Source organism: Phoca vitulina, unplaced genomic scaffold (assembly GCF_004348235.1).
Source record: "Phoca vitulina isolate PV1807 unplaced genomic scaffold, GSC_HSeal_1.0 scaffold52, whole genome shotgun sequence".
NCBI lineage: Eukaryota > Metazoa > Chordata > Mammalia > Carnivora > Phocidae > Phoca > Phoca vitulina.
Window position 1 is genome coordinate 4,340,310 of NW_022589755.1, and position 15,428 is coordinate 4,355,737.

The 15,428-nt window shown below is 47.1% G+C and overlaps 1 protein-coding gene and 1 long non-coding RNA gene across 2 annotated transcripts in view; one reads left to right on the top strand and one right to left on the bottom strand.

Moving 5' to 3' along the window:
- Nucleotides 1-648: 648 nt before the first annotated feature.
- On the bottom strand, nucleotides 649-2,817 carry LOC116622222. Its single transcript, XR_004297544.1, has 3 exons — nucleotides 2,742-2,817; nucleotides 1,256-1,331; nucleotides 649-684 (listed from the first exon to the last, which is right to left on the bottom strand). It is a non-coding gene; the product is annotated as an uncharacterized LOC116622222 (long non-coding RNA).
- A 496-nt stretch (nucleotides 2,818-3,313) lies between these two features.
- Nucleotides 3,314-15,428, top strand: part of LOC116622219 (zinc finger protein 208-like) — a 57,123-nt gene continuing 45,008 nt past the window's right edge. The window contains 3 exon segments of the mRNA XM_032388481.1: nucleotides 3,314-3,443; nucleotides 8,992-9,118; nucleotides 9,609-9,704. Of these exon segments, the coding sequence (XP_032244372.1) occupies nucleotides 3,336-3,443; nucleotides 8,992-9,118; nucleotides 9,609-9,704 (331 nt within the window). The 5' untranslated portion in view covers nucleotides 3,314-3,335.

A 15,428-nucleotide genomic window follows, 5' to 3' on the forward strand; every position in this document is an offset into this window, starting at 1 on the left:
TGCGGGACTCGATCCCAGGACCCCGGGATCATGACCCGAGCTGAAGGCAGAGGCTTAACCGACTGAGCCACCCAGGCGTCCCAATTTTTATTTTATTTTTATTTTTATTTTTAAAGATTTTATTTATTTGACAGAGAGAGACACAGCGAGAGAGGGAACACAAGCAGGGGGAGTGGGAGAGGGAGAAGCAGGCTTCCCGCTGAGCAGGGAGCCCGATGCGGGGCTCGATCCCAGGACCCTGGGATCATGACCTGAGCCGAAGGCAGACGCTTAACGACTGAGCCACCCAGGCGCCCTTCAGGTAATTTTTAAACCTTTTCCAGAAATGATACTCAAGGTCAGGTCTTTAGAACACTTCTCCCCTTCTCTCCAACCTGGCTTCCAATAGGCCATCAACAGTTGTCACATTTTGTTTGTTTTCTGGATTTTAAGAATTTATTCAACGTACCTCTTAGAAAACTTAGGCTGAAAATTTTTTTTAAAGATTTTATTTTATTTATTTATTTGAGAGAGAGAGCAAGCGAGGGAGATAGCGCACGAGCAGGGGGTGGAGCAAAGGGAGAGGGAGAAGCAGGTTCCTCGCTGAGCAGGGAGCCCGATGCAGGGCTTGACCCCAGGAACCCGGGATCATGACCTGAGCCGAAGGCAGACGCTTAACGACTGAGCCACCCAGGCGCCCCTAGGCTGAAATTTTAAAAAAAATAACTGAAGCAAACAACTTCACAAAAACACAGATGTTTGAGTAATGTCACTAACGTGGCCTATAAATATGAATTCAGAATCACATTTCCATATTGGCCATAATAGCAGCCATCCCAGTAACAACAAATTCATGAAGAAACTTCACCTGTTCGTGTCGGACTCCCGAGGCAAGGAGGAGGCACAGAGAGAAAGGAGACCACCTTACCCCCCTGGCCGCTCCCCCCCAACCCAAGAGGCCGTAGGGGCAGCCAAAGTAGGACTGAGCCCACTCCTGCTCAGATCTTCAGCTTCGTGATCCCTGGAGGGCTCATCAAAAAGGACTGCTGGGTGCTGCCTCAGTTTCTGATTCATGGAGATGGGGACCAAGGATTTGCATTTCTGGTAGGTTCCTAATAGGATGCTGTGGGCTCAAAGGTCACCCTTTGAGACCCCCCCCCCCCCCATGCTTGGGGCTGCCTCTCAATGAAGACCTTCATTCCTGTCTTCCTAAGGCCTCCGTCCCTGCCTGTCAAGAGGAAAAGCCATGCCTAACCAGCTCTCTGTCCTGGCTTACCTGAACTTTGTCAGTGGGGGTCCTGTTTTTGACCAGGCAGAATAATAGCCAAAGTGGTAAAAGACTCATTCTGGATCTGAAAACAACATGCATGAAGGAAAATAAAAGCATGGCAGCCCCCAGCCCGGTGCCATCCATAATCCCTGTTCTCAAGCTTTTAATACTGACTCAAAACCCCGGGAGGTTCAAACACTGGGAATTCACTTCTCAGTCCACTGGCAGCTCATGCAGCTATTTCCTGAGTCCCTGGTGACACCCGCAACAGAAAACAGAACGCCAGAGCCCTTGGCCTCCTGGAGAGGCCGAAGGACGGGTGGCCGTCAGCCCTGCTCGTGGGCTTCCTGAGGGAGGAGGCTGCTGCCCGAAGGCTGGACCTGAAGCCCGTGGTGGCCGGAGCTGCCCAGGACGGCCCTGATCCCAGGGGGGCAGGTCTTCGCCAGCCCCCGGAGGTCGTCATGCATTCTAATGGCCCGCGGCACCCGGCACAGGCCATCCTTGGGCAGGCCCCAGGGGAACAGAAATTTTAATAATTGACCAGCAGTGGGGAGGCCGGGGCCTGTACTGCAAACGACACTGAATCGGGAGCTGAGCTTTTTATTCCAGTTTCACTGTTCTTATCTGGCTGTGTGTGATCCTTTCAGTTTCTGAACCTCACTACCTGTCTGTGGAAGGGGTGAAGGGGGCAGGGACTGGTGGATCTCCAAGGTCTTTCCAACTCTGACAATGTTGAATTATATAAAAATGCTATAAAATCCAGTTTCCAGTCAGGAAGAGCAGAGGGGACTGGGCCTGAGGCGCTTGAACCTCGGGGTCTGGCCTGGGGGTGCTGGGATCAGGAAGGGCTTCCTCTTTGCTGTGTGCTTTCCCACTCACAGGGGCAGCCCCTGCCCAGGTTACCGGGCCTCTCTGCCTCCAGGCCTCCCCTCAAGTCCCACCTCCCCACGTTCATGCTGTAAGACCGAAGGCACCCGACTGGCCATGTGAAGAACGGACACCGGGGCCCAGAGACTCCAGGAGAGGCCCGGAGAGTCACACATCAGTGTGGGCTGTTTGGGGTCCCCCATCCCCACTTCTGTCCTTCCTCCACCACGTCCCAGCTTAGCTCTGAGACACGTGTAAGACATTTGCACATAGGGTGACCGGGACAGCGCTCCCCCCGCCCCTCCGCCTTTCATAAAAAGCATTACATCAAGTTTCAAAATAAAATACAAAGAGCAGAAAGGGCCTGATCTCGGGGCCACCGGTTCTCCCCCGGAGAATGAATCGACACCTCCCACTCGGACCTGCCTGGGAGGTCGCGGGGCCCCTTCCCGGCCCCAGGCCCTTGGGCACGTCCCCCGTGTACGAAGGGGGACAGGGAGGGGACGGGAATAGCATTGTCAACGGCCGGGACCTCCAGTGGCGGAGACCAGAGAGCAGGAGCGCCTGACGGGGGAGCAGGAGGTCTTCGGAGAGGGGCAAGGGGGAAAAGTGCCAAACGCCTTACCGAGATCGCGGTCCGGGGAGGCTGGCGCAGCTGCGGGGGTCCGGCCCCGCCCCGCCCCGGCCTCCAGGCGTCCCCCCCCACTACCCCCCCCGGCCCGGGCGGGACCGTGAGCCCCCGAGCCCCGCCCCCGCCGGAGCAGTCCGGGCCTCCGAGTGGCCGGAATACCAATGAGGCCCCGGCAGCCGCCGCCCCCCGCCCGTGCGACACCAACCAGAGCTCGGGCCCGGCCCGGGGACGGGGTCGGCGCCCCCACGCTGGCCTCGCGAGGCCTGGGGCTGGCGGCCCTCCGTGCGCGCGCCCGGTGACCTCTCGGGAACGTGGGGCCCGGCGCGGGGACGGCCAGGGCTCCGGAGCCGACGGGGAGCGCGCTGCCCGCGGGGCACCGACCAGGCCGGGGGCCCCGCCCAGCTCCCGTCTCCGCGCGGCCGAGCCAGCCGGGGGGCAGCGGCGGCCGCCAGCGCCGCGGGAAGCAAGCCGTGGGCCGCGGAGGCCCGGCCGCCCCGCGGAGCCTCCCCGGCCCGAAGCCCGCCCGCCGCGCCGCCGCCTCGCGGGCCTCCAGGATGGTCGGGCGCTGGCCGGGCGCGCGGAGCAGGGATGCACCTGCACGCGGGGCCGCCGGACGGCGCTGACCTTGAGCGTGGCCCGCGCGCCCCCCCCCTGCGTGCAGCCCCGGCCGCGCCGGCTGCGGTCTCGGCCCAGCAGGTACTCGCCCCGCCCGCGCGAAGGGGAGCGCGGCCTCTGCTCGCGGCTGCCGGGGGGGGGGGGGGCGGGAAGGCGAGGCCCCGGGCTCGAGGCCGTGCTCGTCGACCTCCGCGGGCCCGTCGGTCCCCGGGGAACGCGGCACGTCGCCTAGGAAGGAACAAAGGACCGCGGGGGAGCGGGTGGAGGGCGGGCCGCCCGCGTCTGGGTCTCAGCCCCACCGCCGCCCACCGTGGCCCTCCTGCCCCATCCTCCCCAGTCTGCCCTTGAACCTTCCACTCTCCCCGCCCGCTTCACCCCGCGCACTCCCAGGCCCAGTCCCTGCCTGGCCCGCGTCCCTACGCCCACTCTTTTCGCACCTGTTTGTTTTTAAAGATTGTATTTGCGAGACAAGCCGGAGGGGTAGGGGCAGAGGCAGAGGGAGAGGGAGAAGCCTCCTCCTCGCCGAGCAGGGAGCCAGATGCTGGGCTGGATCCCGGTACCATGACCAGGATCGTGACCCCAGCTTGAAGGCAGAGGCTTAAGCCACTGAGCCACCCAGGCGCCCCATCAATTGTCAGTTTGAAGTCCTGCAAGTACTAAAAATACTCCCTTGGTGATAGTTGCACAGGGGAAAGTGTCCAGTCCAAGATGCCTATTGCTGATGGGGTCTGGTCCCGGGATATCAGTGAAGGAAGCCAATTCCCATTGAGGCCCGAACTGGTTTATCAGCTCTGTGTAGACCAGGATTAAGAATGCACAAATACCCAGGATGAATATGAGGACCAGACCAACTCTGGATGTTCTGGAAAAAGGGTGACTCTTCCTCTTTAGAATGTGAAAAAAGATATTCTATTGAAAAAATACTAGATATTACAGGACATGGAAACTATACGCGATCGGAGTTTGCATAAATCAACTGTTCTCTCATAATTCGATTTATATTCTGATATACTGTTTGGGGGCCAGGAGAACACAGCAGTAATAATAGTTCCTTCAGTGTGCCTTAGGTGATGTAGGAAAGACACTACGGTTCGAAGCCTATGGCCAAGTTGACCCATCTTTGGTGCAAAAAGGTGGTTTTATTAAAGCACGGGGACAGGACCTGTGGGCAGAGAGAGCTGCCCCGGGGTCATGAGGAGTGGCCCATTATATACTTTCAAGTTGGGAGGGGGTTAGGGATAGCATTAGTCCCTAAGGAATTTTGGAAGCAAGGTTTCCAGGACCTTGAGGGGGCTAGCCTGTTGCTAGGAAAACGTCCTTTATTACTGTCTAATAAAACCTAAGTCATGAGACCCTTCCGATGGATATCAGTGGGTCATATGCTTGGGGAATGAGTGCCAACAGGTATGGGGGGGGGTTAGAGATAAAGTTTCCAAAGCAATTTTTAAAGTTTTTTTTTTTTTAAGATTTTATTTATCTTTTGACGGAGAGAGACGCAGTGAGAGAGGGAACACAAGCAGGGGGAGTGGGAGAGGGACAAGCAGGCTTCCCGCAGAGCAGGGAGCCCGATGCGGGGCTCGATCCCACGACCCTGGGATCATGACCTGAGCCGAAGGCAGACGCTTAACGACTGAGCCACCCAGGCGCCCCCCAAAGCAATTTTTATATGTTGAAGTAGGCTTACAGCGTCTTGGGGGTTGGGCTAAGGTTGCCTTTTGCCCTTAGCCAAGTATCACCATCCAGGCAGTTGAGTCCCTAGAGGAATGTCACCCTGCCTGGTTCAGGGACTTGTCAGTGGGCTGTAGGTAGTAAGGAAATGTAATAATTTTACTCCTTTCTTTCCCACATCATTAGGCACTGATAACAATTTGTTTCCTTACAGCTAGTGTTACCTTTTATTGGCTTGGGGCTCTCTGCCAGATTTCTCCCCTGTATTGTTCATATCCCCCCACCCTTTATCATTTGTAAGGATCTTAGATGGGTTTACCGAGCGATGTGCAGAAACCATCCCATTTAAACCGGAGACTTCTGAGTTTCTGTTCACTTGTAGTTTCTGCTGAGGAGAACAAAGGCAAAAGAAATGTGGATAAAGTGAAATTTCCTTACTACTTGCAGCTAGAGACAGAAAGCAACCTTAGCCTGACAAAAGCCAGACCTTATGAAAATCCCTTTTCAAATTCACACTGCAGCTCTTTCTGCCCATGGGCCCTGTCCCTAAGCTTTACTAAAAACAGGTTTTTGCGGGACATCTTAGTGGCTCATTGGGTTAAGTCGAGTCTTGATCTCAGCTTAGCTCTTGATCTTAGGGTCTTGAGTTCAAGCTTCTTTACGTTGGGCTCCACCCTGGGCGTAGAGCCTTCTTAAACAACAAAAAAACAGATTTTGCACTGACGATATCTCAATAATTCTTTTCTTGACCTTTGGCTCCTGGCCCACATCACATCACATCAGTTTTTACTGGATAATGAAGACTCTCACCTTTGTGTACTAGAGAGAGTGACTTCTGGGACTGGAGGTTCTAAATCAGCCAGACCTCTATCCCATAGGTTTTTATTTTGCTCCACACTCATGTCACAAACATACTCTTCTTTTTTTTTTTTTTATTTAAAGATTTTATTTATTTGACATAAAGAGAGAGCGAGCCCAAGCAGGGGTGTGGCAGGCAGAGGGAGAGGGAGAAGCAGGCCTCCCGCCGATCAGGAAGCCCGATGCGGGGCTCGATCCCAGGACCCTGGGATCATGACCTGAGCCCAAGGCAGACGCTTAACGACGGAGCCACCCAGGCGCCCCACAAATATACTCTTTACTTCTTTGTATTTTCAGAAAAAGAAAACAAGAATCACATAATTAACATAAGTTTGAGTGTCTTAAAATCCTGAAATAATACAGCGCACAAACGATGATTGAAATGAAAGTTTTCAGTGAAACACTATGTTGTGCGGTTATTGAGCCCAACAGTCAAGAAGGAAATCTCGATACCTTTAAAGGCACCAGTTAGTAATTTTATTTAAGAAGCATGGGGACAGGACCTGTGGGCAGAAAAAGATGCACTTCAGCCTGCAGGAAGCTGGTAGTTACATGCAGAGTGTGCAAGGGGCCGGGGACATGCAGGGAGTATTAGATCATAAGTGTTTCTTTGAATTTCTACTCGTAAAACTACTTTTGCAAGATTTCTCTGGTGCTTATTCAGTTCGATACTCTCGGTGAGAGCTACAGGCAGTCAAAAGACCCTTTAAGAACGTAGCTACCAGCCCTTATTTGATCCTTACTAGAAGTATGCGGGCTCTAGGTCGGCGTTCTGGCTTAACAGTGAACCTTCTTCTGCTTCTAGCCCTCATCATAGTCGACTTAGAAATAATACCTCTTTTATTTATATCATTCAATGTGTTTGTGTTGAGAGTGTGAATAAAAGACAGAAGCACCATTATCCAGAAAGAGCTTTATAAGTGTCATGTCTTTGAAATGTTTCTTTAGTCACCATGACAGTTCTGTACTCTGTAACTTTTAATGTGTATGTATCTACTTTCTGAATGTATGGATGTGTGCATGAAATGTAAAAAGGTACATGAGTGTTGTGTGGATCCCTTCTTGTTTCCCTCATTCTTCTCAGGTTTGACACCTGCTATGAATATGCTTTAGAGTCCTCTCTGTATATTGACCCATGTGTCATTTTAGATCGACTCTAGGTCAGACAACTAGTGTGAAAACCTGATCCCTTCCATGTTACTAGATGTTTGACAAAATCTTCTCATAATCATAGAAGAACAATGTGTTTGCTCTCTTAGAGTAATATTATATATTTTCTGTGAATTTATGAAGAACTGTTAGATGCTCTTTCGTAAGGAGGAAATGCTGAGAAAGGATTGTTGTTGGCTTTCTTACCATTCCAGTAGAACCTGTAATTGTTAGGGCGCCTGGGCGGCCCAGTCGTTAAGCATCTGCCTTTGGCTCAGGTCATGATCCCAGGGTCCTGGGATCGAGTCGGACGTCAGGCTTCCTGCTTGGCGGGAAGCCTTCTTCTCCGTCTCCCACTCCCCCTGCTTGTGTTCCCTCTCTCGCTGTGTATCTCTGTCAAATAAATAAATAAAATCTTTATAAAAAAAAAAAGAACCTGTAATTGTTATAAAACCCATTCAGTTCCAAGGCTTCCAAGAATTCTTGCCTTGGAGTTCTACCTCTTTGTTATTCAAAAATGTTTACCCATAGGCTACTGCCTTATTAGAAATACAGATTCCCATTTAACCTCAGGACTCCTGAACAGAATCTGCATTTTAACAAGACCTCCAATGCGCTGTTGTGAAATTCTCATTCACTTTAGAATTTGATCAGTACATTTGTAACCCACTAAAACATTCCACCTCAGAAGTAGACACAACTAGGGGTGCCTGGGTAGCCCAGTTGGTTCAATGACTGCCTTTGGCTCAGGTCATGATCTCCAGGGTCCTGAGATCGAGTCCCACGTTGGGCTCCCTGCTCGGCGTGGAGTCTGCTTCTCCTTCTCCCTCTGCCCCTCCCACCCTACTTGCACTCGCGCTGTCTCTCAAATAGATAAATAAAATTTTTAAAAAGAAAAAGACAACCTATAATGTATGATATAAATACAGTACTCAATAATTTGTTATGCCTCTGTTGACGCCTTCATTTTACAAATTATCTTGGATAAATACACAGTATTTATAACAGTTTTCTGGATCATATGCCATCCTCTTACCTTAAACGTAGAGAACACATTAGAGCATTTTACTGTGTTAAAAATTATCTTAATGCATCAAGGAGGAAACTCACCTAAGCCAGAACCAGTTCTAATATAACTCAGCTAAAAGGAGTTCACTCCTTGGGGAATCACAGAAACAACAACAGGTGGGAAACTTGATTTGCAGCATATAAGGAGATCCCAGGGAATAACTTCCAAAGCAGACACAGTGCAAGGGGGAATGATTTCCTATGATTTGGGGTTAGGGTGGATTTTTTTTTTTTTAAAGATTTTTTATTTATTTGACAGAGACACAGTGAGAGAGGGAACACAAGCAGGGGGAGTGGGAGAGGGAGAAGCAGGCTTCCCGCTGAGCAGGGAGCCCGATGTGGGGCTCGATCCCAGGACCCCGGGATCATGACCTGAGCCGAAGGCAGATGTTTAGCGACTGAGCCACCCAGGCGCCCCAATAAATAAAATCTTTAAAAAAAAAAAAAAAGAAAAAACACTTCACTACATGCTTTGTATGTTATGTAAATGAGCTTTGTGCTCCTCCTCTGGTGGAGATTTTAATATTACAATGAGATAAAAGGAACTGTAGATGACTCCGTGGGTTACTCCGTGGTCCATCTGCTTAGGGGTCATGGGGATTAAGCTCAAACTGGGCCAGCCCAAGCTCTTCCTCAGAGCAGTCAGTACCCTTTGTTGGGTAGTTTCTCTTTCCCTGGAAGGACACTCTGCACACGTTTGAATAAAGTAAAAGATAAGGTGGAAACGAGGTTAAGTAAAATGTGGGACAAAGGTCGGAGGGTACTAGCAGGTAAGCAGGGAAGGTCAGGTCGTGGGTCTAGCTGGTGACATTAACTTATTCTTTCATCTTAGGGACCATTGTGAACTCTGCCAATGGCCACTTGGTCACTGTGGTATTTATTGCAGGGACTGCTGACATTCAGGGATGTGGCCATAGAATTCTCCCAGGAGGAGTGGGGATGCCTGAACCACACTCAGCGGGAATTGTACAGGGATGTGATGTTAGAGAACTACGGACACCTCCTCTTCCTGGGTGAGGATGACTCCCAGATTTCCCAAACCACACTCAGGGTTTTGTTCCTTCCTTTGAAGACTGTGTATTAGAAGATTCCCCTTTGAATGTTGGGAATTCAGATCCAGGCAATAAGGGAAATAAGTAGGGGTTTGTAGATGTAGAGAAAAATCTTCCTGATGCTTCCTTTTCAGCCTTAGCTTCTCCTTCCTTAAGGGAACGTCATCATTTCTGTAGATGAGTGGCAATTCTAAACAGTGAGTGGCAAAAAATGGTACTGCCCACATCTTCTTCTCCAATTTCCACTCACTACTGTCTAGTACTTGGAGGTGGAGGTCAGGATGTGAACATTGGAAATCTCTCCTGTGTCTTCTAAAGGGGCTGTTGATCAAGAGCATTTGGGAAGTCATTTTTAGATGCTACAAATGTCCTGTCTTCTGTATTGAGCACGATATTGGATTGAAAATCTCCAGCAATACTCCTATTCATTCCTTTTTTTTCTAATAACCAGGTCTCATTGTGTCAAAGCCAGACCTGGTCATCTTTTTGGAGCAAAAGAAGGAGCCTTGGGATGTGAAGAGAAAGAAGACAGTAGCCATCCACCGAGGTAGGTGGGAATGAATGAAGCAGATGACAGAGGTGAGGTCCAAATGTGAAGGAGGACAGTGACCTTAAAATGTGGTTTGAGTAGCTCTCCTTGAATGGAAATCTTGAGAAACCTATTTTTCTCCCTCTCACAAAGAGATACCTGCTATCCAACATTATCAAGCTCTTACATTCTCTAAGGATTCTCCTTCAGCTCCAGTGATGGTCCATCACATCCACAGGGAGGGCCAGGGGACTCTCCTGGGAGTGGGAGGCCCTCCATTGTCTAAGAACGTCTCCATAGCTGTGAGGGCCCTGGGAAAATCTCCCTATTTCTGAGGACCTTAGTGTTAAGCCCTTTGTAAGTTCTGTTTGCCTCGTGTGAAGAGTGTCAGGGTGGTTGTAGGCATATTGGGGTTTGGTATAGAAATCCCAGGAACACTGATGACAGACATCCCATGTTTTCTGTTTTATGCTTTCCAATGTTATGGAAGGTTTAATTTTAATTGTACAAAATTGAGACTCAGTAATTTATCAGATAATAAAGCACTTCCCTAAAATAAGAAAATCTAATCCTTTATTTCACTTCAAAAGTTAATTTTTTGCCTATGAACTGAAATTAGAAATTATCGCTGTTTTCCATTCCTCAATGGTGAAATAATGTAATGCATCTATTTGTATCCTAGAATTCCTACCTGAATTAATGCCACAGGGGAACTAGAACATTTAGATCTTAGAACCTTAGAACTCACATCATATATTAAATTCTCAATTGTTTCCTTATTTCTTAGTAATTGGATCATTTTATAATTTTGTATTCTTTTGACTTTGTCATGTGTTGTTTTCACTTTCTTATTAGTTACATGAGAGATTCATCTCTCATGTTTTAGATCAAAATTTCTGATATGACATGGGCATGTGCTTTATAAGAAGTGAGGTAGATAATTAGTAAAATCCCCATATTTTCTTTTTTAAGATTTTCTTTATTTATTCATGAGAGAGAGAGAGGGGGAGGCAGAGGGAGAAGCAGGCTCCCTGCCCCGTGGGACTCGATTCCAGGACCCTGGGATCATGACCTGAGCCGAAGGCAGACGCTTAACCATCTGAGCCACCCAGGCGCCCCAGCTCCCAATTTCTAGTTCATTATTGTTATACTTCCTGTCTCTGAGTTTACATTTTGGTCATGCATAGTTTTCCTGATACCACTTAGTTACCTATTTTCTCTTCTTCCTCCATGAGCATCTTTATGATGGTTATTAGAATTCTTTGTCAGGCAATTAATTGTTGACAATTAATAATTCTCATTAACTTAGGGCCAGTTTTGGAGATTTGTTTCATTCCTCTGATTGGAACACATATTTCTATTTCTTTGTATGCCTTGTGAACTTCTGTTGATACTTGGGAATTTAAAAAACAGCCTGTGGGCCCAGAATTATGGACTTGCTTTTTTTTTTTTTTTTTTTTAAGATTTTATTCATTTATTCATGAGAGATAGAGAGAGAGAGAGGCAGAGGGAGAAGCAGGCTTCCCGCGGAGCAGGGAGCCCAATGCGGGGCTCGATCCCAGGACTGTGAGATCATGACCTGAGCCGAAGGCAGACGCTTAACGACTGAGCCCCCCAGGCGCCCGGACTTGCTTTCTTTAGGAGTACACAAATGATAGTAATTCTGGGGCCTGTCACACATGTTCTGGGCATTTGTCTTGTCTGAGTTTTCGTAATTTCCCAGTTTAAGAAAGTGGGGTTACTTCTTTAGAACGCATGATACCTTCCTCTCTCGGTCTTCAGCTCTGGAGTCTCTTCATTGTTTGAACAAAGGCTTACCGTTTGAGCAGCCACCACACTGCATCCAGAGGGTGCTCTCATTCCCTCTGGGTCCCATGTCAGGCATGACAGAAACAAGTCCCATAGGCAGCTGAAAAGAATCCAGATCATGACCATATAGGCAACTCATTTGTTCTCTCCTGAGGAGAGGTGAGAGTTTTCTCACCGTGTTGCCATCGATTGTCGGGGGAGGTGAGCCACTGTTGTGGACAAGTGTCATAAACTTCCCTTGTCTCTTTGATGAGGCTCTTCCTTTGTACTTGCCTGGGGGTGCTGTGTTCTCCTAACTGGCTTCTGGAACATTCTAAAAGGTAATTTAGTCTATTTTTGTCTCCACGGGGATGCAAAGTCCTGATGCTTCCTATTTCTCCATTCTGTTGCTGTCCTAGGATGGGTATTAATTTTGCACATTAGCATTTTAACATATATGCATATATGTGAGTTCAGTAAGTGGGATAGCTTATTTTAAATCTTTTAGTTGTGTCTTTCCATAACACCTTAAGCTTGTTGGTAAAGACAAGCAAAGAAGATTCATTCCATGGAACGATATGGGAAGATGTGGAAGCAATGGTTCTGAGTATTTATACTTAATGAATGACTGGGAAGGTGATGGGGGGGTAGTGAAGGGCAGGAAGGATGTCATAATAGATATAACCAAACTGGGACAAATACCTATCATGAAATTTTTACTGCCAGAAGAGATAAAGGATATAAAACAATTGGGGGAGAACCCCACCTTCAGTCAGTTATGTTTGCAGAACGATGTCTTTGAATGCAAGGACCCAAATCCATTTTTTAAACACACAGATTTTCTTTTTCTTTTTTTTTTTTTTTTAAAGATTTTATTTATTTGACACAGAGAGAGAGACACAGCGAGAGAGGGAACACAAGCAGGGGGAGTGGGAGAGGGAGAAGCAGGCTTCCCGCCGAGTAGGGAGCCTGATGCGGGGCTCCATCCCAGGACCCTGGGACCATGACCTGAGCTGAAGGCAGACGCTTAACGACTGAGCCACCCAGGCGCCCCTAAACATACAGATTTTCTGAAAGGACATTTGTTAATTTTGGAAAGTCACCTAGCCCATGCTGAAAGTTATCATTCAAACCATTTCAAGTATAAAATTGGATTAATCAAGCAATCAAATATTTCTGAAAGTTAGACACTTAAAAATGAAAATAAGAATTCTAAATGTGATGTCAACCCTCTGTGATAAAATTTGTTACATCTCATGGGCTAAAAATAAATGTTTCCCTGTGTACATATGCATATGTTTATATATGTGAGTCCATGAAATACATTATTGAAATCATGTACATTGAGACACGATCGGGTGTGTTCAGGGTGGTATGGCCGTAGATGAAATCATGTACATTTAGATCTTGAAAAATAACACTACTAATAATAGTGACAAACTCCCTTAGTTTTTTTTTGTTTTTTTTTTTAAGTTTTATTTATTTGACAGAGAGAGACACAGTGAGAGAGGGAACACAAGCAGGGGGAGTGGGAGAGGGAGAAGCAGGCTTCCCACGGAGCAGGGAGCCCGATGCGGGGCTCGATCCCAGGACCCCAGGATCATGACCTGAGCCGAAGGCAGACGCCCAACTGAGCCACCCAGGTGCCCCCAAACTCCTTTAGTTTTAAAGATTATTCAGTAAGATATTTATTTTACCATGCCGGTTGATTGATTATCACGGATTGTTTTGTTTTCTTTTTTTCAATTTCATCCTCTTGGTTTAGTTCTATCTCTAGGAAAATTCCAGTGGCATATATTGAAGCAACGTTTAGTGTTACCAGGAACATTTCGTTTATGTTTAATACTCTAATGGAGGGGCGCCTGGGTGGCTCAGTCGTTAAGCATCTGCCTTCGGCTCAGGTCATGATCCCGGGGTCCTGGGATCGAGCCCCGCATCGGGCTCCCTGCTCAGCAGGAAGCCTGCTTCTCCCTCTCCCACTCCCCCTGCTTGTGTTCCCTCTCTCGCTGTGTCTCTCTCTGTCAAATTAATAAATAAAATCTTTAAAAAAAAAAAATACTCCAATGGAGATGTTAGGGCTTGGATATACCACATTTCTGTGTTTTTCCGAACACCCTCCCTATTTTTTTCTTGTGTTTTCCTGTATGCATTTTAAGAAAATAATTCTACATTCCCTTCTTTTTTCTGTGAACATTGTCTACTCAGTACCATATTGCTTTAGCTAGAAATTAAAGCATGCTTTGAAAATCTGGTCCTTCCTACGTTTAATTTCACCTTGTCAATATATGTACTTTATGACACTTTTCTTTTTTTTTTTTTTTTTTTTTAAAGATTTTATTTATTTTTTTGACAGAGAGAGACATAGCGAGAGCAGGAACACAAGCAGGGGGAGTGGGAGAGGGAGAAGCAGGCTTCCGCAGAGCAGGGAGCCCGATGCGGGACTCGATCCCAGGACTCTGGGATCATGACCTGAGCCGAAGGCAGACGCTTAATGACTGAGCCACCCAGGTGCCCCACTTTATGACACTTTTCACATACATCTATTTCTTTGCTTTTGAGTATTTTTTTTTAATTTTAATTTTATTTTTATTTATTTTTAAGATTAGGAGGTCAACATCTTTTTTTTTTTTTTTAAGACCCCATTTCCTAGCAAACTCTACCCCCAACACAGGGCTCGAACTCACAACCCCTAGGTCAAGTCTTGCCTGCTCCACAAACTGAGCCAGACAGGCGCCCCATTTTGAATATTTTTTAAAGTAGAGTCACACGTACGGAACATAAGCGAACAGCTCCATGGGATTTCATAGACTGATCACGTATCTGTAAGCCATTGAGGTCAAGAAACAATATTATTTGTTCTCTAAACATCCCCTCAAGCTCCCCAGTAACTTTCCCCAAAGTTCTCTTAACATGTAGGGCAAGAGATTGCTGTCCTCATTTTGTACTTTATATAAATGTAGTCAGTTAATGGGAACGCTTGTATTTAGCCTTTATTCTCTCTGTGAATTGATCTGTATTCCTCCATGTTACTGTGCGTCCTTCATTAGAATGGGTTGATACGATTCCATTGTGTGAATATCAAATGATTACATCATTTTAGTGTTAATGGGAGGGGGGATAGTTCTTAGTGGAGGACTGTCATGAATAGTACTGGTATGTAAGGTCTATAATTTGTCTTTTAGTGGAACATGCACACATCTGCTGGCTATTTATGTGGGAGGATTGTTGGTAAATATGTTTATATATGTTCAGCTTTACTAGATACGACCAAGCCCTTCCCCAGTCACTTGTACCAATTTTCACAGCCACCAGCAGTGTTTGGGGTTTCTAGTTTCTCGACATACTATCTAAAATGCGGTAATTTATGTGATTTTGACTTTGGGCTCCTGTTTGTTACATGATGTCACAAAGTCGTGGTTTTATTTGCTTTTTTGTTGTTGTTACTTCTTACTACTATGGATTTGGGCATTAACCTTTGGATAATCTCTTTTTCAGAGTGTCTAGTGGGTTACTGTGACTATTTTTTCTGTTTTGGTATTTTTTTCTTCAGGCTTTGTGGTTCTGTATGTATTATGAGAATGAGTCCTTTGTCTCCTCTCTCAGTCTACCTCTATTTCTATCTCTTGAGCTTGTCATGCAGAGAAGTTCCTAATGTAATCCAGTTTGCCATTTTATCCTTTATGGTTAGTGTTTTTTTACCATTTTTAGAAATTTTCACACAAAAAATAAATTTTCTCATATACTAAGTCCACAGAGATAGAATCCTTTGTGTTTTTCTAAAAACATAATTATCTTTACAATATCGATCAGAAATGTATTAAAAATCAATGTTCTCAGGGGCATCTGGGTGGCTCCGTCAGTTAAGCGTCTGCCTTTGGCTCAGGTCATGATCTCAGGTCCTGGGATTGAGCCCCGCATCGGGCTCCCTGCTTAGCGGGGAGTCTGCTTCTCCCT